General features: G+C 42.0%; 1 protein-coding gene across 6 annotated transcripts; it reads right to left on the bottom strand.

Annotated features, from left to right (window-relative positions):
* Nucleotides 1–169: 169 nt before the first annotated feature.
* Nucleotides 170–27,100, bottom strand: PWWP2A (PWWP domain containing 2A). Of its 6 annotated transcripts, none has more exons than XR_014543978.1 (4): nt 26,335–27,100; nt 12,693–13,657; nt 4,133–4,190; nt 170–1,307 (listed from the first exon to the last, which is right to left on the bottom strand). XR_014543978.1 is itself a non-coding variant. In XM_083596906.1 (3 exons), the coding sequence occupies exons 1-3, from the start codon at nt 27,006–27,008 to the stop codon at nt 1,294–1,296; spliced, it is 1,653 nt and encodes a 550-aa protein (XP_083453032.1). In that variant the 5' UTR covers nt 27,009–27,100; the 3' UTR covers nt 170–1,293. The 6 variants fall into 6 exon arrangements, 4 of the variants coding, with proteins under 4 accessions (XP_083453032.1, XP_083453031.1, XP_083453030.1 ...); XR_014543979.1 differs by having other exon boundaries at nt 11,963–13,657; nt 26,335–27,096; XM_083596906.1 differs by lacking the exon at nt 4,133–4,190.
* Nucleotides 27,101–27,976: the final 876 nt, after the last annotated feature.

Below are 27,976 nucleotides of genomic sequence, written 5' to 3'. Positions count from 1 at the left end.
TCTTGTATAATTACAACATGCATGGAAATTATGAAGCCAAGACTTCAGCTTGTATTTGCTGGTATGGGTAACTTTGGAAAAGAGAGATATTTTGTTAACTCTTGTGTAGATGGCATTGTCATAGTTTAAAAAGAACTTGATATTTGTACTTCATCAGATTGTGCATTCATTTTGACTTGTGTTTATTAACCCCATCAGCCTTCCTGGGGAATCCTGATCTGCTGTTAATAAACTAAATGCAAGTTAAGGTTTTATACCTGGGTAATATGAAAAGCAGATTTTAATAGAGTGCAATCCTGTGGGAAACTAGGTTGAATTCCATTGAAATGTGGAACCATCTGGCAGTTAAATACTCAAGTCCTGCAGATAAGAGTTAAGACTTGTTTTATTGGAGAGGGCTTGTAAACCAACTAACTTTAGAAATGCTAAAACCCCAATCTAACAGCGGGCTGTTATGAATAAGTTAGTCACAACCAAGTCAGGACTAATTTAATGTGCAATATGTTCCTTCATTAGAAAGGAAACATGACTTTGGATACCAGTTACTACCCTATCTTAGCTGTAGCTGTCCTTTAGGGTGACTACTGCTAGAGAATCACAAGGACACAGACATTTGTGTATTGTCAGTGATTCCTGCATTTTACAGAATGATCTTCGTGGCCATCCAAGAAACATTTCCCACAACAGCAAAGATTTGCCATAATTATTCAAGAATTACATGGAGTTCACTGTCGCTGCCCTTACCACCATCTCTAGGGGAAACCTTTGCCTCCAAACAGGACTGTCAGTACTTAACACCACAGCTGAATGTGGACGTGCTTCCAGAAATAGGTTGCAGCTCTGCTAACACCTGCACCAAATACTAAAGTTTGTTAAGATGTGAAATAACACACAGTAAGAACAAAAGTAAATGTTCAGAAGTTTACAGCCAACTTTCCAGAGGTCTTGACTCCACTGCTAGGGCCTATTCAGACTATCACATTTGAAGAGTAAGAGTACACTTTGTGATTCTTCATACTAGTAATTCAAGTGGTTCCTTGCAAGTTCATCTTGAACAGGCTCCTTGGCTCATGCCTTATTTATTGCAAAAAAAGTTTATAAAATATTTCTAACACTTCAAATTCCAAAGTAAATTTACAGTAAGTACAGATGCCCTGGAAAAGGGGTGTGGTGGTTTTTGTAAAAAGTTCTCTCCCAGTATACACTGCAATCTAGATTTCAGTTGTATATCATGCCTGGCCAGCTGACCTTCTTCATGGCAGTGTAGGGAGGTTCCATAAATACAGCAGGCGATTAATGTCTCTGTGCTGAAAAAGAGAGGAAAAAAATTCTGAGTTAGCAGTGAATGCATAATTGTCCTTAAAAGACTTTAGAACAGTTAATATGGGGGGGGGTTAATCAGACAATCTTTAATGGGGAAAATAAGTAGTTGAGGAGAAAGTCTTAGCAAGCCCATACAGATAAATGTGATGGTTAACACGCAGCAAGCCCGAAACAGTATATCAATTATTTTCAACATCATCCTTCCAAGAACCTTGTAATGTTGGTTACTATTATCCCCATAATGCATACTAGGGTCTGCCTTATCCAAGACCACCTTGTGAATTCATGGCACATCTGACTTCCTCATGCATACACAACAGTCTCTTAACCATATGCTACACCAGCTGATGTTTGTCAGCTTTATTACTGCCACAGTTTAAAAGTATACCCAAATGCCGCCTACTCCAACTCTCTCTACCTAAAGGCCACAAGTAGTGAGTAGAGCTAACATCTTCAAATGACACAAGCAGGAGGTAGGGGAAAGGAAGACAAAGGGTTGCATTCATTCATCTCAGTGGGTGTTCTCTGCATAGGACTCGTGTCTATCAAGTTCAGTGGGTCTACTGTACATATAGCTTAGCTTTAGCTGGATACAACTCAATGACTTGAAAATACCGTGCTTTTGGAGAATTTTGCTCTAGGCAGGGCAGGGGACAAAATGCTGGTGGGGTGGACAAGGATAGAAGCTAACATTCAATGGACAGCAGCATTTGCTTACTCAGCAGAGGCCTCTTCCACTAACCCATCTCTATGGGAAGGATCAGACGTTAGCACAAGACAGGTAAGCACAATCATGTTATATAGGGACACCCCTACCCAATCATTTCTAACAGCAGAGAAAGCAGGGCTAGGGCAACACGGATGGGAGAAAATGTTGGCCACTGCCCATGAACCAAACTGGGTTGGGTCCCACAGGGGGCTTGTGTGATGGAAAGGCATTTCCATTTCCCCCGTATTTGAGACTTGCACTTTCTGTTACATGCACATGCTCTCCATCTCCCATCCTTCTACCACTCAGGAACAGATTTTTGAGGATTTGTGGAGAAAGGAGCTGGGAAGCTCTGCTGCTTGAGCAGAACTCCCATTTGTGAGTCTTGGGACCAAATCCAGTATTCCCAGTATCAAACTGCTCAAATGAAGAGCTCAGAAAAGAGGAAAGCTACTGCAGACCACAAACGTGCTAGGAAAACACCATCTCTAACAGACTTATATTTTTAATTACTTGCGCCAGAAACTGCTTGGAATGTTTTCATGTTGTCCCTATAACACTATCGCTCCTGAGGTATCCCATCCTAAGTCTTGGAACAGGGCTATTAGTAGCCCTTTGCTCTTTTAAAATGTGTTGGGATGGGTTATTGGGTTGTTCTTTTCATTTTGATTATGTACAGTGGTGCCTCGCAAGACGAAATGAATTCGTTCCGCGAGTTTTTTCGTCTAGCGAATTTTTCGTCTTGCGAAGCACAAAATCCCATAGGAATGCATTGAAATTCAATTAATGCGTTCCTATGGTCAAAAAAAGTCCAAACAAAGCCAAATTTGGTACAACAAGAGTTTATTAAGTGCTCTTTAAAGTCACACATACTGTAAAGAGCATTTCAAAATTCAAACCCAGATTTTTTTTTAAAAAACAGCAAAGTGGCCCAATGGTCACAGAAAATCATAAAAATGCAGGAAAAAAACCACACAAGCTTCCAGATTCTTGCAAACCCCTCCCCAACTGTTCCCCCAGTCACCCAGCACACAGAAATTCAAACCCAGATTTTTTTTTTAAAAAAAACAGCAGAGTGGCCCAATGGTCACAGAAAATCATAAAAATGCAGGAAAAAACCACACAAGCTTCCAGATTCTTGCAAACCCCTCCCCAACACCAAGTCCTTGAATTCCAAACACCCCAACCCAAAATCCAAAAACCCCAAAAAAAGTTTTAGAAGTTTAACTTACCAAATGGCTGCAAAAGAAGTTTTGGAAAAGCTTCAAAAATCACCAAAGTCTTCAAAAACCTCAAAAAAGGCTACCACACCACTTGCTATGAGTTGCTCCTCGAAGTCAAGTCGCAACTGTACAGTATTGACGGTTTTAAGAAAAAGGAAACAAACTTGCAAGACGTTTTCGTCTTGCGAAGCAAGCCCATAGGGAAATTCGTCTTGCGAAGCAGCTCGAAAAACGGAAAACCCTTTCGTCTAGCGAGTTTTTCGTCTTGCGAGGCATTCGTCTTGCGGGGCACCACTGTATTTTGTGGTTTTATATTCTGATTTTATTCTGTGAACCACCCTTAGATCTGCAAGTATATGATGGTATAATAATAATAATAATTATTATTATTATTCTAGAAAAACCACGGAGACCTGTGCCTTGGACTTGTGCAACATAAAGAGAAGATTCCCATAACACGCTGCATTCAGTGAGCCACAGCTAATGAGCTACTAAGCTACAACACCACTATCAGCCAAGGAAGGGTGGGCTGGAAACAAACAACTGAAAGGCAGGTTCCCGAGAATCTTATCTTGGGGGGACAATGGGCATGAGCACTCCATGCAGGGAACTGTCAAGAGCAAAGACAGTATATTCTAGGGATCCTTCAGCAGCTGTTATCACTGCATGCATGCCACCACCATGCTGCTCAATGTGGGAAAAACAGCTATGTTTACTTTGCTCCCCATTAGCCACAGACTCAAGGACTCCTATACTTTTTATGCACTCTGTCTTGCCCCCTGCAAAAGGAGGTCAGGCTCAGGGATCAGGTGTGGAACCAAGAGTAGAGCTCCGAATGACATGAAGTATCACAAATTCAGGCAGAGGTTCTTCGTACCTTCTGGAAGCACCACAGCTCCAAGGGACTGAAGCCATGAAAATGAGGAAAACCTAGGCTGCAAACACAGAGGGTGTTAGAAGACCAGCCCATAAGACAATATACCTAAGAATCCAGCAAGATACCCTCCACAGCAAATAGTGGTGAAATGACAGGATGCTGATGAGCAATGAGTAGACGGTTCGGGGCATCCAATCACAATTTTTAGTACCCACCTTTGGGGTGTCTTGTACTGGTACTATCTACCATTCGATTCATGGATACCAACACCATCTTTTAAGGAGCTCAGTTGTGAAAGGAATCCCATCTGACAGTTTAAATTTCCCAGCCTCAAACTATAGTTCACCCATGAAGCTCCCAAACTGGGAATATTTTCAAAAGGCAGCAGGAGCTAAAACTTTCTTGTTCTTGTGTATGTTTAACAGCATACAGGTCTACTCATAAGTATATTCCACTGAATTCAATGGGGCTTGTTCTGAGGAAAGTTGGTACAGGACTGCTGCCTTAGTTTAAGAAGTTACACGGAACGTATTTATAATCCTGTCAGCAAACTTCCCTTACAAGAAACAAATGTACAACCAATTACTCACTTCCCCTACTTGGGATTTTCTTGTTCGCGATACAAAACAGACCCACGGATATCCAAAAAGCAACAGGAAAACATCAAGAATATCAGCTAACAGTCCTTTGGTAAGACACAGAGCTAACATGATCCAACTCAGTGACTGGATCTTTAGACATTTTTATTTGGTGAAAAGTAACAAGAAAGATGTCAGAAGATCCAGTTCGTGAAGATAGAAAAAACATAGCTTAATTATAATGCCTGGCACAACCCAGCAAATGTTAGTCACAACTAAATCTTATTGAAATCTATGTGGCATTAACTGTAATTAATTGTTTTCAATAGGACTTGGCCGTGCAACATATTTCTGCTGAATTATACCCATTATCCAATAAGTGACAGCTGTTTCAGCAGATCAAGGGCAGGTGAGAATGGTTTCTCTTGAAAAGCAGCTCCCTGTCATCCCGTCGCATGGCCAAACAGCATTTCAACTTACCTTTCAGAGCAATTTAATATGGCACGGAAAGCTACTGTTGAAACAATGAAAGCTGAAAATCCCACTGGGCATGAGCTCTTGAAAATCCTACCAGGTAGCTCTTTGGGTCCTAGCAATTTATTGACCACTTATTTCACCATTTGTTTATCACTCCCTCTAAGAGCCAACTCATGTGATGAGTGCTGACAGAGCTGCAGCCAAAACAGAACCACTGACAAATGAGGAGGTATTGATTGACGTGCTTGGGGGAAATGCCGAGGTTTCCAAAAGTACAGAAAATCTTTTAAACGCACACATGGTGTAAAAACAAACAACATAATGAGGTTTGAGCATGCTCAGTAGCCAAGGAATGTTAAGTGTCAGCTGGAAAAGAAAAATGGAAAACTAAAGGAAGGGTGTGGACATGTGGGAATTAATAAAAGAATCCACAGGCCAAAAGCATATCAAAGTCACCAGAACTTGAGTTCCAGAACGAAAAGGGAAGGATGAACCAAACGGAATCCATTAGGTTTATAATTATCTGATACTACAAAGTTGATGGGTTTGAGAAAATAAGCTGCAGAACAGAGATGGAGAACCTGTGGCCCTCCAACGGTTGTGGTCCTCTCAACTCACATCAGCTCTGGTCAGCATAACCAATGGTCAATGGGAGTCCTGCAGCACTGTGAAGGCTAAGTTTCCCATCCTTGCTGCAAAGTGAGGCTAGCTTTCACCCTGCATAGCTAGCTATACATAGAGGATGCCTAGAAGGACACGCAGGCAACATACTTACAACTACTTTCTTATAAACGTTTGTATTGAAAGTAGCTATGAAAATATATGTAAATCTCTGGTGCTTTCTTCTTTTGAACAGTGGTTTTTATCTATTTTTTGAAAATACATTTTAAAGTATTTTTAATACTTTTATTAATTTCTTTTAAAGCTACAAATTTAAATCTTAAAATATATTTATTACAATTGCTTTCCATGTTACTCTTATCACTGCTGTACACAATACCCTTGAATATAAAAGGAAACGTTTTTCAAGTCTGATGTCAAAGCACTATGAAACTTGAAAACCAAAAACCACATAGGGAATAGATATTTGATTTTAATTTTTCTAGCTAGTGTTGCAAGTCTAGTCCTTCTTATTATTGTTCGATTTGATGGACATTGTTTTTTTCATCATCTCTGTAATCTCCACGTATAAAGTTATAAACTGAAACCAAGCAAAATGGATGTTTTCATATTATACAGCGCCTGCTTTGCAATTCAGTAAATGTATCACCTGAAGAGTCTTTGTGAGCAAATAAGCCATATCAATTCTGATACGGTAATATTTAACTACACTGAATAAAAGCTGAGGTATGAACCAGCCCATGAAATCAATATGCAAGACATGAACACTAGCAAAATATACTATCAGCATCTATCTTTGGAATTTGCTTACCATGGACTAGTGGTGGATGGGATGTATGGGCAGAGAATGATGTATTCTTCAAGACCCCTGAGGGATGCAGTGCTCTGTGCAACAAACACACATTTCAACCTCCTGCAGGATCCCTCTATGTGATGGACAGAGCACCCAGTCTCAAGGATGGAGATTAGGGGGAAGTTTGTAGGTGACATCAAACTGGCAGGAGTAGCCAGTGCCACTGATGACAGAATTGGGATTCAATATGACCTAAACAGATTGCAGAGCTGAGCCAAAGCTAATAAAATGAATTTCAATAGGGACAAATGTAAGGTTCTACACTTAGGCTAGAAGAACCACCTGAACAAATAGAAGATGGGGAATACCTGGATTGCCAGTAGTACATGTAGAAAAGGATCTAGGGATCTTAGTAGTGCATAAGATGCAAAAGAAAGATAGAAGCTTATGCTATTGTAGGCTGTCACCAGGAGTGAAGTGTCCCAATCAGGGAAGTTATAGTGCCACCCTATTCTGCCTTGGCCAGACCATACCATACCTGGAGTACTGTGTCCAGTTCTGGGCACCACAATTTAAGGATATTGACAAGCTGAAATGTGTGCAGGAGGGCCAAGGACCCTTCTGGTACAAGAGAGGAAGAGTCCTGTTGTGAGGTTAGATTCTGCCCTAAGTCACCAGTGGAGGAGCATGTGTGAATTCAGCTCAAACAGCTGCAGCAACCCTTCCTGTGCTACATACGGTAAATATTTTTTGCCTTGTGACTTCTTGCCCACCTGCCTGTAGCCTAGCCTTCCTCAACCTGCTACCTTCCCCCCCCCAAGATGTTTTGGACTACAACTCCCATTAGCCCCAGCCAGCACAGCCAAGGCTTATGTAGATTATTTTGCAATGCAGAACATTCTTTTCACTGCCTTATGAGCTTGGAAGTAGCAGAGATTTCTCACTTCCTTGAAACTATGATATATCATTTAAAGTACTGCCCATCTCTCTCAAACACATGCACTTGGCTCATTACCATACTGCAGGGGGACTTGTCTCAGAACAGAGTAACGCATACTAGAAGGATGATAAAATAACATGCTACTCAGTCCTTGTTAAAATGTTTCTGTGGGCAGATTCACTGGATGCAATCCACTGGGGCATGTACCTATGTTCCATGTATGCATCTCATTTTAACTGTTCATTCTGAATTTCCTGTGCTGGTCATGCAGAAAGAATCATTTACTTAGACCTTAGCACACGCTACTAATAGTGCTAGATCTGAATAGTGCTAAGATGTGCTGCAGCAACACAATACAACATAGATAAGACTGAAAAAGGTGTCAGCAATTAAGACTAACATTTCATTATAGCAAAAGCCTTTGTGAACTTGGAACTTTTGCCCAGGAAAGCTTTTGACATAATGCATTTGTAGCACCTTCAAGACTGCTGTTTTTGCAAGACAGACTAACACTGCACTTATTAAAAATTACAAGTGGCAAGTCCTATCTTAAAAGAGGCATTTCCTTTTATGCAAGAAAGAGGGTCATGGCTCTTCTAAGACTACTCTTGCTACAAAGAATGCATTTTCTAAAGCAAAATTATCACGACAGCCATTCTGAAATCCTAACTGCAGTTCAACACAGGTCGGTGTAATTGATTACCATGGAAATGGGAGCACACAACTTGTGCAGGGCTATAACAATGGAAACAGATTAGGTAGAACATGTTAGTAAGGCATGACGGTTTACTAGCTTTTTATTTGGAATTGTTTTGCTTGTGGAAATAAGTCACCTGTTCTTTCACCAATTTCATTCCACGACAGGATAAAATTTATACCATCATTTTCCTTTGAGGTATGAAGCATTGAATGTAATGCCCTGAGACCCCCGGGTATAGGGGGTATATTATTATTATTATTATTATTATTATTATTATTATTATTATTATTATTAATAACCAACAGGGATGTATTCAACTAAATTATTGTGCTTACCTAATTTCCCTTACCTCCCTAGGACTACTCCTGTGCATCTACCAAATTTGCTCTGGAGTTCCCCTCAACCCTTCAGAGACCATCTGGAGGGGAGAGTTTTGTTATGCTTGCAGAAGTTCTGTGCATGCAATTGTTTAATTGGATGCAATTCATGATGATTTTAAATGAAGTATTCTGTTTAGTTTTAAGGCAACTCAGGGTTAGCTACATGCACCAGGGCATTCTCGGTGTCTTTCACTGAAGAGACAGCTGGTTGAAGTGGAATAATAAACTACTTGAAAGAAAATATACGAAACCTAGGTGTTTGGTGAAAACCTTTGCCTAAAGTTTGACAAACAATTTGTGTATTCTGTCCAAAATTCAACAGCTTGGATACAAACATCCTGCTCACGTAGGCTGGGTGTGTCACCAATTTCCATCAAACCCTCATCATCCACCCCTCACCTTCCCCCCAAAAACCTATGCCGGTGGGTTCAGTAATCCCAAGTCATTTATTTTGGAGAAAGACACAGGAAAGTGCAGATGGATGAGTCAGCAAATGCACCCCCACAGCACTAGAAGCGCTTCCTGCTCAGGCAGAAGGCCCTGGAATCTAAGCCAATATTTGCTTTGTAGTTTAGTGCCTCTTGAACAGCTGCTTTTGCCTCCAAGCCTGGATACAACATCCAAAATCTCTTGAATGCCTTGCAGCAAATGGATTATATCATGACATCTCCATGCTTTGAACTGAAAAATCAAACTGCAGTAAGGCTCTACACAGAAATGAACGACATTAAGTCATTGCCTGTGACATCAAAATGTCACTAAGGAACTCCAAAATTAAAGAGATTAAAAAAAATCAAACAAGTATTTTCAAAAGGGAAGCAAAGAGAAGATTTCTCATCAAGGCAAGCAGAGAAAAGTAGTAATTAAATTTAAAGTGAGAGTAATTTCTACTCAACACTTTTAATGTCATGTATGGCATGCCCGATTGCAAACTATGGCCTGAGTAGGGAACAGAACTGTTCCACGGTGTTGTAAAAAGCATGATACTGAAGACAAGACTCAATTATATTTATTTCAAACTGGAGCAAAGGCTCCAGAATCAAATTATACTCTTGGTAGAATTCAAATGTAGAAGACTGTCTATTCAAAATGGCAAAACCCTAGAAGACGTGCCCAATCAAGCACTCATCACAGGCTCCCTTGAAGGTAGGGTCATGAATTAGGAAATCAGCAGGTACACTCAGGTATACCTATCAATCTCATAATGTGTACACTAGCCCCAAGCTGAGCTTTTAACTTTGCAGAAAGCACTGAAAGTTGTCTGTTTCATTGCGAATTTTTGTTTTTAAAAACCTTAGGCACAGCCTGCCTGAAAAAAACAAAACAAAATAGTTCAACACTGCATTTGTTTCTGTTTGCAGGAAAGAGAATACTGTACACAGCACAGGAGTGAAACAGAATTGCATGCTATTAATGTTGTGTGTTTTGTAATTTCAAAAAGCATTGACAGACTGAATGCAAGTTTATTTGTCTACACGTTTAGAAATTTATGCTTATCTAGTGTTACATCAAGGAAGGATGAAAACTATTTGGAGCCGATTTCAAGCCCACTTATAAAGCATCAGAGATACCAGATTTAAAGTAAAATGTTTGGGAATAAAATGAAGTTTGAGTATTATGAAAAAGCATACCTTAGAATCAAACTGTCACAACAGAGCCTTTGGTCATTAATTCTTTGAGAATTGATACACACAATTAATTTAGCTTCAAGCTTTTTCCCCTTTTTCCTAAATGCCTACTCCTAAAATTGTAATGTGTTTTGGGGGAGAATGAAATTAGGCACCTTTTACGACATTGCAAACTTAAACCAAGTACAAATTATATGAGTCCATTAGAAAGTGTAATGTCTAAGCAAATCAACTGCATAAAAAGGTCCAATGCAGAGCATCAGACTTGCAGAAGATCTAGGAGCAAATGGACATGAGGGATAAAGTAACATAAAATGGTGGGGGGAAATAATTACACTGGAAAGGCGTGTGGTTTTTTAAAGCACTGACAAGGATTTGCTATGGGGAAATAAATAGCTGAATAATTTGCCAAAATTAGAACCTTATTTATATTTTCAACACCAATGTTATTTTGATACGCAGTTAGTGATACTAATTTAGAGAGTGTCGAGCAAGAAAATTATTTCCTAAATATTGTGTAAACAGAAAACAGTCCTGTTTCCTGATTTTATTTCAAAGCTTTTTGAGAAACACACACAAATAATTAGATTTAGTCAATTTTATTTACAGTTTTTTTGTACATTTCAGAGCATTACACAATTACATTTTCCATATTTTCTGACCTGCAAACAGATACCTTAAATGGAAATAGTTTAAAAAAAATATGCCGCTTGGTACATCCAAATGCAATAATTACACATCTGACAGTTCACAAAGTGTAATTTACTAGGACGCATCCTAAGAATTTAAGAACAAGTAGTCAGGGGGGAGAAATCTGACCAATTATTTATACAACACAAACTCTCTCAAGCTAAACCCTCAAGACAATTGTCCTAGGAGCATCCCACCCCACCCTCCTTGGAAGTTATGATTCACACCTATGCAGCATTAACAGCCTCTGATCCCAAATGCTGGGGTACTATCCAGACCCGCCTGTGAGCAACTGGCTTCCTCTTAACTTGCCAAAACCTGAAGTTCATGCTGCTGTCCCTGGGTGCATAGCATAACTAAGCATTTGGGAAAAGGTGACCAACAAGACCTATCTAACAAATGATAAAACCTTTCTAACTGAATTCAGATTAAAATTGGTTTCTAAAAGGATTTAAAGTGGCCAGTGAGAAAGTGTTTTTAGGCAAAGGCTGAACTCTTTGGGCCCATCACACTATTGTAAATTAGGTTTTCTGGGCAGGGGACGAGGAAGGGGAAACACTGAAATCAAGTTTGAGGCTCAGAGAGGGCCTAGGGTTCTGCATTTAAGGTGGACCATACAAGTCATGTTTAAAACTTCCATTTCATTTGTTCCCTCCCCCCTCCCCCCACATACACTGAAATGGTATATATAGTGGGTAGAAACTAGTAAAAATTCCCTGCAAATAAACTGCTCTTCAGCTGAGGTTATGGCTCCTGTGCATGGGGTGGTCAGAGGAATTTTTTACTTTTACCAAAAAAATGTAAGAGTCCTCTTGAAAAATACTGAGATCTCGCTTTAGGTTAATTTGATTGCATGTACAATTTGTTAAGTATAACTTTCAGTCAAGACATTGCTACAAATGGAAATTTCAGTATATAAAAAAAGCAGCCAACTGAGTGCAATTTTTGTGTTTAATTGGCTAAGTCCTTCATAGCATTTAACTAGGCTAGACATTTCAAGGAGCCTCCACATTTCTTGCCTACCTTACTTCTCATGTTCATGTTTCAAACTGTGTCAGCAGGGCCCGAACTTCAGGAGTTAGCTGCTTAGCAGCCTTGGCTGCTTCTGTAATGGCCTTGCGGTAAAGACCTTTTCTCTTCTTATTAAATCGCGACTGAAAGTTTTCTAAAAAAGGGGAGAGCTGTGAAAGAGCAAGGAAAGATGTTGTTGGGGACCCAAACCATGAAATACGAGCTTCCTGTCGGACTAAGAGGCCGTTATCTTTTCGGCTCACAGTTATAGAAAGAATACGGGCTGGCCACCATGGGAAGCCATATATCTTGGCCCAAACAATGTCTCCTACACATATGGTCCTGCCATCTGGTGTGACACATTTAGTGACATTTTTTGAAAAGACTTTCATTTTCAAGGAATTACTGAGCTTTTTCTCTTCCTTTGAAGAGGACGAGGAGGAGGAGGAAGGTGCATGCATGCTGCCTGGAGGAAAATCAAAGCTTTCAGTAGTGCTACACTCAGAGTTGGTGGACTTCAAGTCATCTGTGCTATCACTACTACACACTGATGCACTGGAAGAGTCAGATTTCTTTTTATTAAGGGTCATGTAAACCGTTATATTGCTTTTGCTGCCTTTCTTGCCCAGTGTCTGCTGTTCATCCTGATCAACAGGTACATGCACTTCATTTGTGTCCTGAACCTCACTGCTGGCCTCTTCAGGGCCTTCTGAGGGGCTCTGATTTTCTGAAGGGGCCTCACCTGCTGAGCGGGTAGAGGAGCAGCGAGACTGAGGCTTAGCTGCCATCTTGCCACTCTGCAATTTCTCAAGCCCTGTCTTGAGAGAGGAGTCGTTTTCTTCATTTCGGTACCTTTGTGGCTTTAGACGCAATCGTGGGGGCAGGGAACCTGAGCTGGTGTTTTGAAGACGCCGTGTGAAGTGGACCTTTGAATGTGCATTTTTGGAAGTAGAGGTTGCACTCTGTTTCTTTTGTGCCTTCTCTTTGGCTATTTTCAAAACTTCCCGAGCTTTTGCATGATCCATGTTTTTGCTCTGGAGAACCTTTTTAGTATTTAACTGCGTTTTTGAAGTATTTGCTTGAGTGGTAACTTTGACTACTCTACTTCTGCTATGAGCAATATTTGCAACTTTGACCACGGAATTCCTTTTCTGGCTTTCATTTTGGCTTTTCCCATCAACTTTATGATCAGTTTTAATTTTTTTATTCACAGTAGTTACGCTCTCATGTCTTCGCTTTCTATTATCCTCATACCTTGAGGAATCACTTGTACTGCTGCCCTTCTTAATTTCTTTCTTTTCTGCAACAATACTGTTCTTACACTTGTCACACAAGACCTGTCTGGGTCGTAGTTTGATAGCATTCATAATAGAAGTGGGTTCCTCCCTGTACATTTTCCGCTTGGGCCGTTTAATTTTCCGAGGCGGAGGCTGAGGTATTGACTGGTTATATGTGTCCCTGATAAACAAAGGAGGAGGATATGGTGCTCCCTCATGAAAAAGGGGAGGTGGCTTGGAAGTCCATAGGCTTTTAGCCAGGCTAGGCTCTGATGGCTGGATGGGAGAAGAGTCTGTGACTACACCATTGGCTTCACACTTCACTTGGGTCTCATCTTGGAATGATTTACTTTGGAGCTCCATCGCTTCAGGATTATCCTTGTACTCCCTTTTGGGAAATATGGTCACAGGGATTCCGTGCGGTCCAAACCTTAATGAGAGAGAAAAACACAGAGTTAACTGCAAATCTTTGCTTAATTGAGATTTCTCAGTATCATAAGTAGCTAACATTTCACACCACATGAAAACAAGCTTATCATTTCAGAATACACAATCACGTGAATTAGAAAATTTCAGCACTGACTAGAAAGCAATCTACCAAGGGTCACAAGAATTGTGTGCCAGCAGCAAAATGGTTTCTTTCCCTTTCATTGCTGTTCTCAGACACATTTAGAATCTCCTCTATGGCAGTGCAGTGGTTTCAAGACTTTGTCCACAGTGACTCACCTGCCATGGAATTCCTAAAATATTCTGGAGGCAAATACTCAGTTGGCAGAGGATACTTCCTAAGCTTGTTGGGCTTTATTATAGCCATGTAAGCTGAGAGTGCACTGGAAATGGGCAGGCTGTTGTGCCTCCTATTACCCCTCTTTCTCTTGAGGAACCCCATGTTTCTCCAGAAATGTTCTAGAAACAAATGGTCTAGGGAGGCTAATCTTGTAGAAGATACAGTGCATACCTGGCTATCGGAAGGTAGAGAACTGTAATCGCCTAGCTGTTCTGGTTTTAGGGGAGCTTGGTGCCAAGGTTTCCTGAATGGCAACCACGAATCTCTCCCTGGCAACCGTCTTCCTAATTCCAGCATGACACGTTAACCCTCCTTCTCCTGGAGCTCTCTGCACAGAGAACTTGGAAGGGCCTCGCCATTTGGGGAGAAGAGACCAAGCATACCCACCCATCACCTGACATGTACAGAGGAGGAGTCAGTCTCCCAGGCCAAGTCAGAAGGTATGAGAAAGACTCAGCTGCATCTGAACAAGGCTTTGTGCAAATTGAAAGGCCCGTTGCCTTCTCCTCTGCAAAATTTTCTGCTGTGCCAGATGGCCGAGGTGACCAAAAAGAGTGCGCAGCCAGCCAAATTGTGCAGACCACACTTCATCTGTGCATGTCCCCATAATTTTTAGACTGGGCTAATCTTATAATCTTTTAAGTATTGGCTAGCTCCAACTAGTCAGGGAAATCAAGACCTTGTATGAACAGGTCACCTTTAGAACTTTCAAATCCTCCCAGCTAGATAGCTCAGGTGCAGAGTACAGACATCTTAATCACAGCCAATTCTGTTAACTGTATCGCTGAAGATACATGTGATGTGATTAACAGTCAATGCAGTCTTTGGCTAGCATTTCCTATTTAAACAGCCTGAAGAGGTAATCTATCAATTTCAAAGTGAGAGGGTCTTATTGCCTAGAGTTGGCAATCTTACACAAAAAAGGCTGAAGGCTTTTTTGTACACATTCAGCAGCAAGCATTTCAGCATAAGTAAGTGCTGTCCATGATGCCCTGCATCATAGGCCTTGCATCGTTCAGCATGGCTATGACTAGGTGAAAGCAAGGGCTCAAATGGGTAGCATGTTACCTGCTTCTACAGCCTTACCCCACTATATATTACAAACATAAGTCTAAGTGTGGGACCAGGCTGCTCAATTCAAAAAGCTTGGATTCACACTGTTGTCATTCCTCCTGCCTGCTAAAGAGTAACTTTATGCCACATATAAAGGTGTTTTTCTACACAGACATCAGTTATGTGTAAGAAATGGTACATACACCAAATCATTCCTCCTCCCCAATCCCTTCCACTTCATTAAACAGACTTTAAACTTCTGCCTGAAGGTGCCCATCGATCAGGGTAAACTGTATGCTTCTACTGCTGGGGGTAAGGAAAGGAAAAAGTCCACCAGATCCACCTCGCCCACGCATTTTTCTGGCTACCCTCAACTATAAGACATGGGGTGTGGGTGGGTGTTGTTTTGCAAACAAAATGAACGTAGGCTGATCTATTTTTCTTAATCTGTACAGTAAGTCCTTAGAATTAAACAAAGATGAGGATCACATTATTAAGGATAAGTAGGCAAGCTTATTTACTCCCTACTTAGGCATACAATCGTGGGCATGAATGAATGAAATACCTAAAGGATGGCTGTATACTTAGCAGCACCTCTTGCTTCACCAAGAATCTACAGAAACATGTTATTGTTCTACAGTGAGCCAGCTTGTTCCATTCTAGCTTGCACGGACCTCCCAATAACTTCATTGTGCATAATGTGAATTATTGTAAAGTCCTGGGGTTTCAGATTCTGGAGCTTTCTAACTGCACAATGAGAGATCAAGACACCTTCCAGTTCCTGAGCTCCACACAACTTGCACAGCTTTCCCTTTTAAACTCCCTATTCAGTAGGGGATTTTGTTGCAATTTTGCAACAATTTTAGGCAGCCTGGTTATGGCTACTTAAAAGTATTTAGCACAGCTTTGCCTCCTGGCAAATGTCTCTACTGACACTGTTCGTGGACTCTTGCTTCCAATACTCCCCAGCTGCTGATTTTAACAACTCCAAAAGACTATCAAAGTTTATACCTACTATCAAATCCTTAGCCCAAAGCACCATAAACCAGGTCCAACTTTTATCTTTTTTTATTATAAAAAAGTATACTTCCTTCAACAATAAGACACTGTTCTGCTGACAGAGAGTATCTCAAAACTAATCTTTAGAAATTACACCAAAAACTCTGGGAACAATCCAGACAAAGTTCAGCACATCAAGTCCCAATGATTCAAAGGAAAGATATGCAGGTATGTGCTTACCACTCCCACTGAAGTGAACCAGACTTAGTAGTGCTTCATTTTGCCTAGCTTGTGCCTTCTAAAAACAGAAATTCAGCAGCCTTCCAAGATTAGAAATTCAGATTTCTAGATGGCATACCCCACCAATTTAATATTTACCAGCAACTTACTCCCCATATCCCTAATAGTCTTAAATTCACTTTGCAAATGTAATCATGTTTTTCATAAATCAGACTGAACTATAATCACATTTGCCAACAATTAAGTACTGACTCAGACTTCACATATAAACAATGCTCATCCAGTAAATATGAACTAGCTACAGTGGTTTCTATAAAACAATGTTACATTTGCAATACTGCCATGTTAGTTTGAGCAAGATAAAATATGCAATGTACTCAAGCCATAATTCACTGTGAGTTTGGGGGAAGGTTTGGGCTTAACTGAATAGCATAAAAGGAACAACAGGTTCTTAGTATGATCTCACCATATTTACAAGAGTATTGACAGTTCAGCTTATGAACAGCTGCACAATTCCCAATGGTGGACAATTGTGTTGCACGAAAGATGACCCAAACAAAGTAAAGATATACCAGAGCTTTCCAAACTTTTCATTTCGGTGACACACTTTTTAGACATGTATCATTTCGTGACACAGTAAATCGGTTTTACTAGCAAACCAGGGGTTAAACTAACCCCTTTCCAACCTAGGGAGGAGCTCCGGGAGCGTTCATGAGGCATGCAGCCGACACACAGTTTGGAAAGCTCTGTCTTATACCAACTAGCAAGAAAGCAGTAATATTAGCTCAACTCTTATCTTAAATGAAACAGAATACGAAGGTAAAATGGAAGCCTATGTCTAGCACCCACTTCTGACATTATTTTATGCTAACCAGACCACTGCAATTTTAACCAGCAACAGAAATATATAAAAACTTAAATCAATATACTAGATGTGCCTATACTGAGCTCTGAACCCTCAGCAGTGCTTTATTTAGAACACCTTCACAGACTTTACAATTTATTATATACCTGGAGAGATTATGCAACAAACATAGTACAGTGGTACCTTGGTTTAAGAACAGTCCCGTTTAAGAACGATTTGGTTTACAAACTCCGCAAAACCAGAAATAGTGTCTTGGTTTTAGAACTTTACCTCGGTCTAAGAACACAATCTCAACGGAGGAAGGGCACTGGCAGGCCTCATTAGGGAAAGTGCCCCTCAGTTTAAGAACAGTTTCGGTTTAAGAACGGACTTCCAGAACAGATTGAAGTTCGTAAACTGAGGTACCACTGTGTTTCAATAGACTCCATTTCCTTGGGAGTCCTACTCTTGCAGTCAAAATAGGAATGATCTAGCTCTGACCAAGGTCTGTTTCAGAGAAGCTAAACACAAAATGGGCATACCTTACTTACTTTCTATTTAACAGCAGTGTGGTACCTCGGGTTAAGAACTTAATTCATTCCGGAGGTCTGTTCTTAACCTGAAACTGTTCTTAACCTGAGACACCACTTTAGCTAATGGGGCCTCCCACTGCCGCCGTGTGATTTCTGTTCTCATTCTGAAGCAAAGTTCTAAACCCGTGGTACTATTTCTGGGTTAGCGGAGCCTGTAACCTGAAGCGTCTGTAACCTGAAGCATCTGTAACCCAAGGTGCCACTGTACAGCAATATGGTATTCAGTAAGAAAACTAAAAATCGTGGCATGTGTGCTATTTAAGTGGCCACTTCTGCAAAATCACCATGAAGGTACCAAATCTACTCTTAAGGCATATCCTGGGTATCTGTGGCTTATGTCACAGATCTTGAGACTGTGGATCAAGACCACCAGTGGGTCATGCAAGGACCAAAAACAAGATTCTTGTACATGCATGCTACAAGTCAAAGAGTATGTTGTAAACAGACAGATGGTTGTATCCAACAAAGTCGTCCAATCAGCGCAATGTCTTATTTTTGTGCAAAGGTTCTTCCTTTCCCATCTTCTTCTTCTTTGGCGATCACTCGTAGATTGTCTTGTATAAACACGGTTTTAACAATGAGTGGTATGCTCCAGAAGGTTGAGGGAACCCCCATAATGGATTTGGGAGGCATGAGGGAGAGGAAGTCCTGTTGCACAGGAAGAAGTCTTTGTACTAACAGGACAACTTCGTTGGCTGCAACCCAAACTGGTTGTTAAGCACCATTAACGAAAAGTCCAGGGCAAATCCAAATTTCACAAACATATTAAGAGAATTCACTCTAGTCATGTCCTTCAGCTCTCACCTAGGAGTTCAAGACAGACATTTTGGCTTCATAACCTCCCTACAGTTAAGCCTACACAAACACACAATACCCTACTATATAACATCTTAAGGAACACTGTTCTAGGGTACAGAGGCAACTACCTGAGAACGACTTGTTCAAGGCCGACACATCAGTTCTCAACCACATATAAACACACTGTGACTTGACAGGTTGCATCATACTGGTCTGCAGTACACTGAACCCTTGTGGCTTTCTATTGTGAGGGGGAGGAAGCAACACATTTCCCCTGAATATTCAAACAGTGGCCTTGAGGCCTCCATTTACCACATACAATAACAGGTGCAGAAATGGAGCTACATTTACAAAATCCAAGGATTGCAGCACTTTACCTCAACAGGGAGAGAGTAATTATATTTCAGTCTTTTTCAATAATAAATGGTGATGGTGATTAATGTTTATAAAATTATGAATCGTATGGAGGGATGTTTTTCCTCTCTTTCCAGCAAGTAACCAATCCAGGGTGGCCGTCAATATTGATTAGACCAAAAATTACTTCATATTCTTAGCTTATAAATTCACTGTATATGTGATGATGACTGATAGCTTTTAAAGGGAACCGAGAGAAGCTCTGAAGAAACAAGTCTACTGATGGCTATCACTGCCTTTACGCTCTACTCATGGGACTTCTCAAAAGAATCTGCCTGCCACTGCAGAACACAGGTTTGCTGGACCAAATGATGCAACAGAATTCATTTTTCCCTTGTGGAATTCTCTATTGGTCCCATGTGGCCCTGGTGGCATTCTTGTATGGCTACATAAGTGTAATGGTGCCAACAGTCCCTTCAGCAGATATACAGGTTTTTTTTTAAGTTCAGGAAGGTAAAATGCACACACCCAACCTTTAATCAGATTTGTACATGTCAGCCAATTCTGACATGACTATTTCTCCTCCACAGCTTCTGACAGGAATGCATACTGTAAAAATCTAGTAGGGAACTCCCAACTTCTCCAATAAGAGAAGCTAAGGATTATGGCTTACACTTGGCACCAGCACATTTGTTGCACAGGGCAGGGTTAGCAGCAGCAGGACCTGATGCCTGGAAATCACTAGCCAAAGACTGAATGTGGGTTAAATTCTAACTCTTGATTTTTTGAATTGTATTATGTGTCTCATCATGTTTGAAGGGCAAACATACTTTTAAAGAAAGGTTTCAGAGAACTAATAAATGTATCTGAAATACACATATATAACTAAAGGAAGTTAACATGTTTGGCCTAGCAGAAAGGTCTGAGAATAAGGAAGCATCTAAATGTCAGCTTTTTGTTTTAATAAATAATCCTTCACCAGGATCACCGAGTGAAAGGCAGGAAGCAGCAATTCAGCTGTATCATAGCAGACTTAAGCCAGATACAATGGAAGCCACTCAAAATTAAGAGGATCTGAACAGGCTGTTTAGCAAGTTGATATTTATTTATTTATTTATTTATTTATTTATTTATTTATTTATTTTTGGTTAATAAATATGGGAAACAATAAGCATCCATTTGCAGTGATTTAGTTATGGGAAACATTAGTTGCCAGCAACCAGACTAAATTATATTTGACATATCTTTCAGCTTTACTATGTAGTTCTGTGCTTTGACAGAAGCAAACTTCGTCAAATGCAGTCTGATTTTTTAAAATATCCAATCTTTTCCTCTATCCTTCAATTTACGTAAAATGAATTAAGCTTCTCAAGCTAGGAGCCATGACAACCAGAACCAATGTTCCAGCAATGCTAGAAACTGGATGCTTTAGGAAATATAACACACAGGAAAGTAAGCCATAAGCTTGTAGGGTTGTTGCTAATCTGTAGCCTGCTTTCAGTTCCCGTCCTATGTAAATCTCATGCCCTAGTTGCTCTACTTAAGGCTTAAAGCTGGGGTGGGCTAACCTATGGCCATCCAGATATCAGCCCTGACTACAGGCCATGCGGGTGGGAGTGTAGGCCAACATGTGGAACGTCACAAATTGACCACCCCAGCTTAAAAGCCTCACACAACTGCAAAGAAACAACATATGAAAGGAAGGAAGAAGTAAGAGTGAAGGATGCTAAAGACCAGGGGCGGTCAAGCAGGTATTAATCATTATTGAGAGATAAGCGCCAACACGAATCCCTTAGTTTCATAATAGCTCAAGAAGATAGCAATACTGGAACGGCTCCATATTGCTGTCACAGGGGCATCCATCTTAGCACCGTTGAGGCGTTACTCTTGAAAAGGAAAAAACCATAAACAGAGAAAATGGAGTTGTGCATGACAGCCCCACACCCTAATGCTCCTACATATGCCAGACTCCCTGCTCCCTTCTCTATGCTGCCCCACTGAGCAGCTGGGTCTGAAGGTGAGCTCTGAAAGCTTTCAGTCAAGGCATCCTTGAACCCCCTTAGGGTTCCCAGTAGCAAAGAAGTTTCTAAACACTTTCAACCACACATGCTCAGAATTCCCCTTCAAGCTTTCCCACTCAAAAAGAGGTCAGATTGGGACTCATGTGGGAGGGAATGAAGCAATGCCCCATGCTCCCCACTTGTGCGGTGATTCTTTTTTCAGACATAATGAACACAGCTAAGTGTAAGCTTATGAATGGTGTATCTAGATAAGTTATTGTTGAAGAAAATCATGAAGTGCAGCACGAAAGGTGAACCTGTGGCCCTCCAGATGTTGTTGAGAGTACAACTCCCATCAGCTTCAGCCAACATGACTAATGGCCACGGATGGTGACTAACAACATCTCTCATCCTTGATGCGCTGACTTGAAGACTTGCATCACTTTCATAAGTGAGAACGAGCCTTCCATTTAAAACCACTATGTATTTCTGATGCCCAATGGTGGAAGCTGAGCTTCCTTTATGAACCAGTTAATTCGTTTGATGCTATCTATGATTACAAAGGGATACACCATTAAAATTGAGCATAACCGTCACAAGCTAACTCTGCATGCAGCTAAAAAAAGGTAAAAGACCCCTGACAGTTAAGTCTAGTCACGAACGACTCTGGGGCTGCGGCGCTCACCTTGCCTTACTGGCCGAGGGACCCGACGTTGGTCTGCAGACAGTTTTTCCGGGTCATGTGGCTAGCATGACTAAGTCGCTTCTGGCGAAATCAGAGCAGCGCACGAAAATGCCGTTTACCTTCCTGCCAGAACGGTACCTATTTATCTACTTGCACTTTGATGTGCTTTTGAACTGCTAGGTTGGCAGGAGCTGGGACTGAGCAACAGGAGCTCACCCCGTAGCAGGGATTCGAACCACCAACCTTCCGATCAGCAAGCCCTAGGCTCTGTGGTTTAGACCACAGCGCCACCCGCGTCCCCTGCAAATCAGAATTATTTAATCTGCATGATTATATGTAAACTATATACAAGTAACTCCCATCTTTCGCGGAGGTTATGTTTCAGGGATGGTGTGAATACGCAGAGACTTGTATACTTGAACCATCCCTTGAAACTGCCACTGCGCGAGCAATCTTACCTTCCAAACTCAGCATGCCAAACAGGTCTTACCCCCAGAACTGTGCAGAGCTTGTTTGAGGCCTGGGGTGGGAGTCTTGTTAGAATGAAGTTATAAACAAAAAGGCAGCTGGACCCTGGTGGGGCACGCTAGCCAGCTTAGCTCTCTGAGGCCCAGTGGAAGTGTACTCGGCTGCTACCCCCTGCACAGATCTTGCAGGATTGTCTGAGATCTCGCAAGAGCCTCGCAGAGCCTGGTAAGCAAGGCAGACAGCTTAAAAGCAATTTCTGTGCCAGAAAAATCCTGTACAAAAAGAACTTTTAACCTGTATGCCTTCCATGAATTTAATTTGTGTGATTTCAACAAACACATGTAAATTCTGAGTTAATTGTACTTTGGAACATTATTTCTTAAATTCAAATTATGTTCAGGTCTCACCCTGATCATAAAAGTAGATACCACAGTATTTTTTGAGGGTAAGGTTGTCCCTTATTACCCATTTTGATTTCCCCACACAATGGTTTTATGCACCCTTAAAGTTATGGTGGAAAATGATTTATCTGCATTATTCTAAACTGCTGAACCATACATAGGAAAGAAGGGAGGGCAACTCTAAATCTATTAATTTTAGGAGGCAACACTAAAAACAAAGAGATTTGAATAAGTCCAGAATATTCAACTGTTTTAGTTGCTGTGCAGTTTTTGTTTTGTTTTTTGTATCTCAAACCCACAAAAGCAGTAAAGTGCCAGATCAAGATAACCAAATATACCTGGTCAATTCTTAGGCACTAACCAGAGAAGGAGCAGCTGCAGGGAGCTTGCCTGCTTGCTTCCTCCTCTCAGAAAGAACACTTTGCTTCAACTGCCTGCTGTTAATGGAATGCAGAGTAAGGGAAAAGGACTCTCCCTCCCATCCTCTGGTCAAAGGAACAAGATCCACCAGCTGCTTTCAAGCAAGAACACCAGCAAGAGAAGATCAGCCTGCCCTGGATTACATCTAAATGCTCATAGCTCTGCACTTTGTTCTGGCCTTGAAGACTGATCTCTCCTGTACCTTTTTCTTCTACTCCCCTTCCCTTCTGTATCTTGTCTTTTTAGTTTATAAGCCTGATAGATGGACCCATTTTTTAAAAAAAAAATAACCATGTGAGTGGTTTTAGAAGACAACAGTCCAAAAAGTGGAATAAAAATAAATAAATGCACTGATAAGCGATGCACAATGTTAGCTTTGAAAGATGCACTATGAATAAAGTTTGAGTTTCATTACACCATCTTCCATAACTGTATGCAGAGTTAATGGCTGCATTCACAGATAACGCTAAACCAAGTGAGTACAGTACTCATGTATTCCACAGATGAAGCCTGGGATAGGGTTGGCAGGCATCTGCTAAGTTTAGTTTTACTTTCAAATAATCTTTCAGAGAACCAGGGATGCTGGTTTTACAACAAACAATGGATAGTTAATTAAACAAACTAACTAACAAACAAACTATATTCTTAACCTATGGTTTGAAGTTGGCTTGTTTAGAAACTAACCATTGTTTGTAAAAAAACAACAACCCAGGATTCCTGGTTCTTATGTAACACTAACCATGAAACCAAATTTGCAGAAGCCATCTCCATAGCTGTGTGGGGTGGAGAAAGAGAGAAATTAGCTCCATGCTTTGCCTGAACTCATGGAGGCTTGTGCACGTACAGTACTGTTACAACTTTGTTCTAGTGTCACATGCAAACTGGGTCAAAGTTTCATTACAATTCTAACTATTATAGGTCTTTTTAACTTGTAAGAGAATAAATTTTAGAAAGGGCTGAATGAACTAATCATCCCTACCAAATCTATTCTGAACCTCTACTCTTTATTATAACCCACCCAACATACCACTTTAGTTTGCTCTCCACAACAAAGAGCAAACTATTCTATTTCGTTGTTAAAATAATAAACAAAATGTCAATAGTACTTGAAGAAATATACCAGAGTAAACAAGCTGGCAATCAAAATACTACGTAAACAATATACAATTACTGTGAAATAACCTGCTGACAATTTCAGCTTCTTGCTTTTATAGGTTTGTGTTTTGCTCTTTCCATCTAAACTAAGCCAACATAGATGTTGCTTTGTTTTCCACCCCTACTTGACTCTTTCAGCATATCAGGACTCCATACCTGAAAAAGAAAATGTAAGGTAAGACACCCAACCACATATTCAAAGTCCAAGAATAAACAAATTAAAGCATTAGAGGACTGATACCTTTAGCTTATTCACTATGAGCAAGCACATCATCTCTACCAAGGTAGACTGGATAAAACAGACTGTTTACAAGCAAGCACCATGCAGCAAATTCATCATGAAACACATAAAGCCATATGGCAACCTGGTTATCTGTAGCAAGGCATGGCACATTTTCCACAGCAAATATGTTTTTAAAGACACCCTGTAAACTATTGGCAATGTGCACAGTGGAGAGGAGATTACACCCCCACAGCCAAACACTACGTGCAACTAGTCCTCCATATGGCTGCATGTATCCCATAACTGGTGTACAAGCAGCCACCATGCCTTTGCCAAATGGTGCCCTCCTCATGTTTTGAGCTAGAGCTACTGTAAATTGCCCCCTTTATCTACTCAAGAAGCAGTTAAGTGCACACACTGTATCATTATTTATATGAAGATGATAAAAACGGGTAAATTCTACACCAAAACAGCCTACTAACCAGCAGCAAAAAATTCTATGAAATCCAAGAAAGTTTTATCTAATCTATATATGAAATTCTGTACAGGTAGTTAGTTACTTCATGTTTCACAACATTCTCATATGCTTATCCTTACTTTAAAACATACACTCTAGAACAGTGTTTCCCAACCTTGGGTCTCCAGCTGTTTTCAGGCTACAATTCCCATCCTTCCTGGTCACTGGTCTTGCTAGCTAGGGATGATGGGAGTTGTAGTCCAAAAATAGCTGGAGACCCAAGGTTAGGAACACTGCTCTAGAACAGCCTCCTGCAACCTACTCTCCAAATGCTTGGTCTACAACTGCAATCATCTCTGACCATTAAACATGATGGCTGGAGTTGATAGGAATTGTAGTTCAGAACACCTGAAGAGCATAATGTTGGGTAAGGCAATTCTAGAGTTTCTGTTTTAAGGTAAGGACATGTATTTGAATGGGCAAAGCTAGATTTGGAACCAAGTTAAAGTCCCAGTTCAGCAGGTCAGCCCCCTGGCCAGGCCACACCCAAATATTATCCTCTCACAGAAGTAGAATACGAAGAATTACACCCCCCCCTTTGTATGCTGAGGTTTACTTAGGTTTACTTTTAGCACATTCTCTACGAGCAAGTACACCATCTATAGGCTGGACATTCATTTCCCCTGTCCTAATTCACCCTCAGGAAAGCCATAATGAAGATGTGTCTAGAAATTCACTCCAAGATTGTAAACTATGATACAACCTCTACATAAAGCCTGTTCTACATGGCCTCTCTCTATGCCCAGAAGGAAAATCAATACACAGTATGTAGTGGGAAAAAGTGTGCCTTTTAACTTATGAATAGGGTGACTATTTTAAAGCATGGAACCATGCAGCATTTAGCCAATTCTCACTGTGACTTCCCAATATGTGAAGCTGTAGCAACATACAACCTTGTCACACAACTTTTTTCCAGCATGAAGGCTGACTGCTTCTGAAGTTAGAAGAATAAGGTGAAGGTGAATTCAAATATCTAAAGTAACTGGAAAACAAATATGAGCCCCAAGCCATTATGGATAGGACCACATTGTCTTGAAATTTTCACATTACAGTACTGTATAAATAAAATCACTGCATATTTATGCATCGGTAGCAAACTAATAGGAACTATGGTCCAACTTTTTGCTACCAAGAAGGATACATCTCCCCAATTTTTTATCCCTGTCCAGACGGGTCAGCCTGTTCCCCTCCCAACCCACCTTCTAAACTTCGTGAGGAATCAAAATGGGGGGGCACCTAAATAAAGACAAAGAATATTGTAGTGGTAGGCTTTAGATCACGCTGGAATACAAGGGAGAGGGAAAACCTCTTCCCTGCTTGCATGGATCAGAGGGAGGAAGGCAGGGCTCTGAAGCAGACCACGAGGCCATTTGCAACAGGGCACTTTCGCCCTCTTGGCGGAGCCATAAAACCAAACACCTCGTGGCTCACCCATCTCCTCATCTAACGTAGCCACCCCCCAGATGCCGAGAGGGCAGCACCTTCAGAAAGAAAGTTGGGAGGAGAGACTGAGAAGGGCGGCGGAGGGTGGGTCTCCCTCCTGTAAAAGACGGGACAGGCTCTCTCTCACCTCTTGGAAAGATCCATGAGGACCCCGGAAAAAAGCTTCTTCCCGAATCGGAAAGACACCACCAGCGCGTCCTCGATGATGTGATCCAGGGTGACCAGCACCTCCGAGCCGGGCAGCAGCACCGCCGCCGCCGCTGCTTCCTCCTCCTCTCCTCCAGCGGCCACCGCCTGCTCCGCGGGCGCAGCGAGCTCCGGCTGCTTCGCAACGGCCGTGGCGGCAGCATCCGGCTCCTCCTCCTCCGGCCGGGGCGGTTCCTCTCCGGGCTCCGGCCCCGCGGGGCCCCCAGCTGCAGGCGGCGGCGGCGACAGCGGCAAGCAGGGCGGCTGCTCCCCTCCGCCTTGTCCCTCCGCCTCCTCGCCGGGGGGGAGCTCGGAGAGCTCCGCGGTGAGCGGGCAGGGCGGCTGAGGCGACCCTCCGACGGGCTCCGGGCTGGGCTGGGCCTGCGGCAGGTCTCGGGTCCCCGCTGGGCTCCCGGGCGGCGGCGGCGGCGGCTCCTCGGCCTCTCCCCCCGGGGCTGGCTCGGGCTCCTCCCGGGCGTCGAGCACCGCCGACTCCACGGCGGCCTGAGTGCCAGCCGGGAGCGGGTCTGCGCCGGCCTCGCTGCCCGGGATGGGCTCGGCCTCGCCGGCTCCACCATCACCCGGCACCGCCGCAGTCGCAGCCACGGCCGCCATTTTCTCTGCTGATGCTTCCTCCTCCCTCTAGTCAGCAGCGGGATCGATAACCGCGGCCTTCTTCGCCCGCCTGGCAAGGGAGGGGGACGCCGCCTACCGGGGGGCGAGGACCTTGCCGCTCGAAAGCGCTTATTGGAAGCAGGGGGTGTCCATCAAGGGCAGGAGGAACTTCCCATTGGCCGCGAGAAGGGGACGTTGATCTCGAGGGCAGGAAGAGGAATTAGGGGTGGGGCTACTGGTATCTGTGTCGACAAAGATCAAAAGGGGCAGGTTAATGAGCAGCTCTTCGCGTATTCGTGGGGGCGGGGGGTAGAATATAGGCCCTCCCACTTCGCTGAAGCTGCTCATTGGTTCTGGAGAATGTCTGGTGAAATGCTGGTTAGGAGCGAGGTAGAAGTCGTGGGTTTAGGGGCTTGGTGGGGCATCTTAAGGAGCTCGGGGGAGGTAATAGAGGTGAGCCTCCCGTCCACTCGCTCAGTTGACGGTGCCTATTTTTGTCCCTGGAGCAGGCAGGATTTTTCTTGTTTTTTTTTTAACAAAAGTACAGCGCAATAGGGAAAGGGAACACGCAACGTGACTTGAGACTGAAAGGGGAGCAGAGAAACCCCGAAACCATAAAAAATAATAATAATCATGAATTTGTGCTATCTATCCTCGGTGCTGGCAAAAACCAACCAGTTAATTGGAAAGGGGCTTGCCATGTAGCGTCAGCTTCCCAGCAACCAGTATGGCAAAAGAAAGAAAAGTGAGATAAAATCTTGGTCTTCATAAATTGCCCATGCCTCCTCGAGGAAGGCTGCCTGGAACTGGGGAAAGCTGGTTCTGGGAGAAAGTGAAAACGGAAAGATCTTACTCTAAATTCTGTGGTATTTATGCAGAAAGGAAGGCAACCTGTCAATAATAAAATCCTTTAAAAAAATAATCACGTTCAAAAATTTTAAGTTTTAAGCATAAAACGCAAGCAGCGT

This window comes from Podarcis filfolensis (genome assembly GCF_964270895.1).
Source record: "Podarcis filfolensis genome assembly, chromosome: 2".
Taxonomy (NCBI): domain Eukaryota; kingdom Metazoa; phylum Chordata; class Lepidosauria; order Squamata; family Lacertidae; genus Podarcis; species Podarcis filfolensis.
Note: the sequence above shows the minus strand (reverse complement) of the source record. Positions and strands in the feature narration are given on the sequence as shown.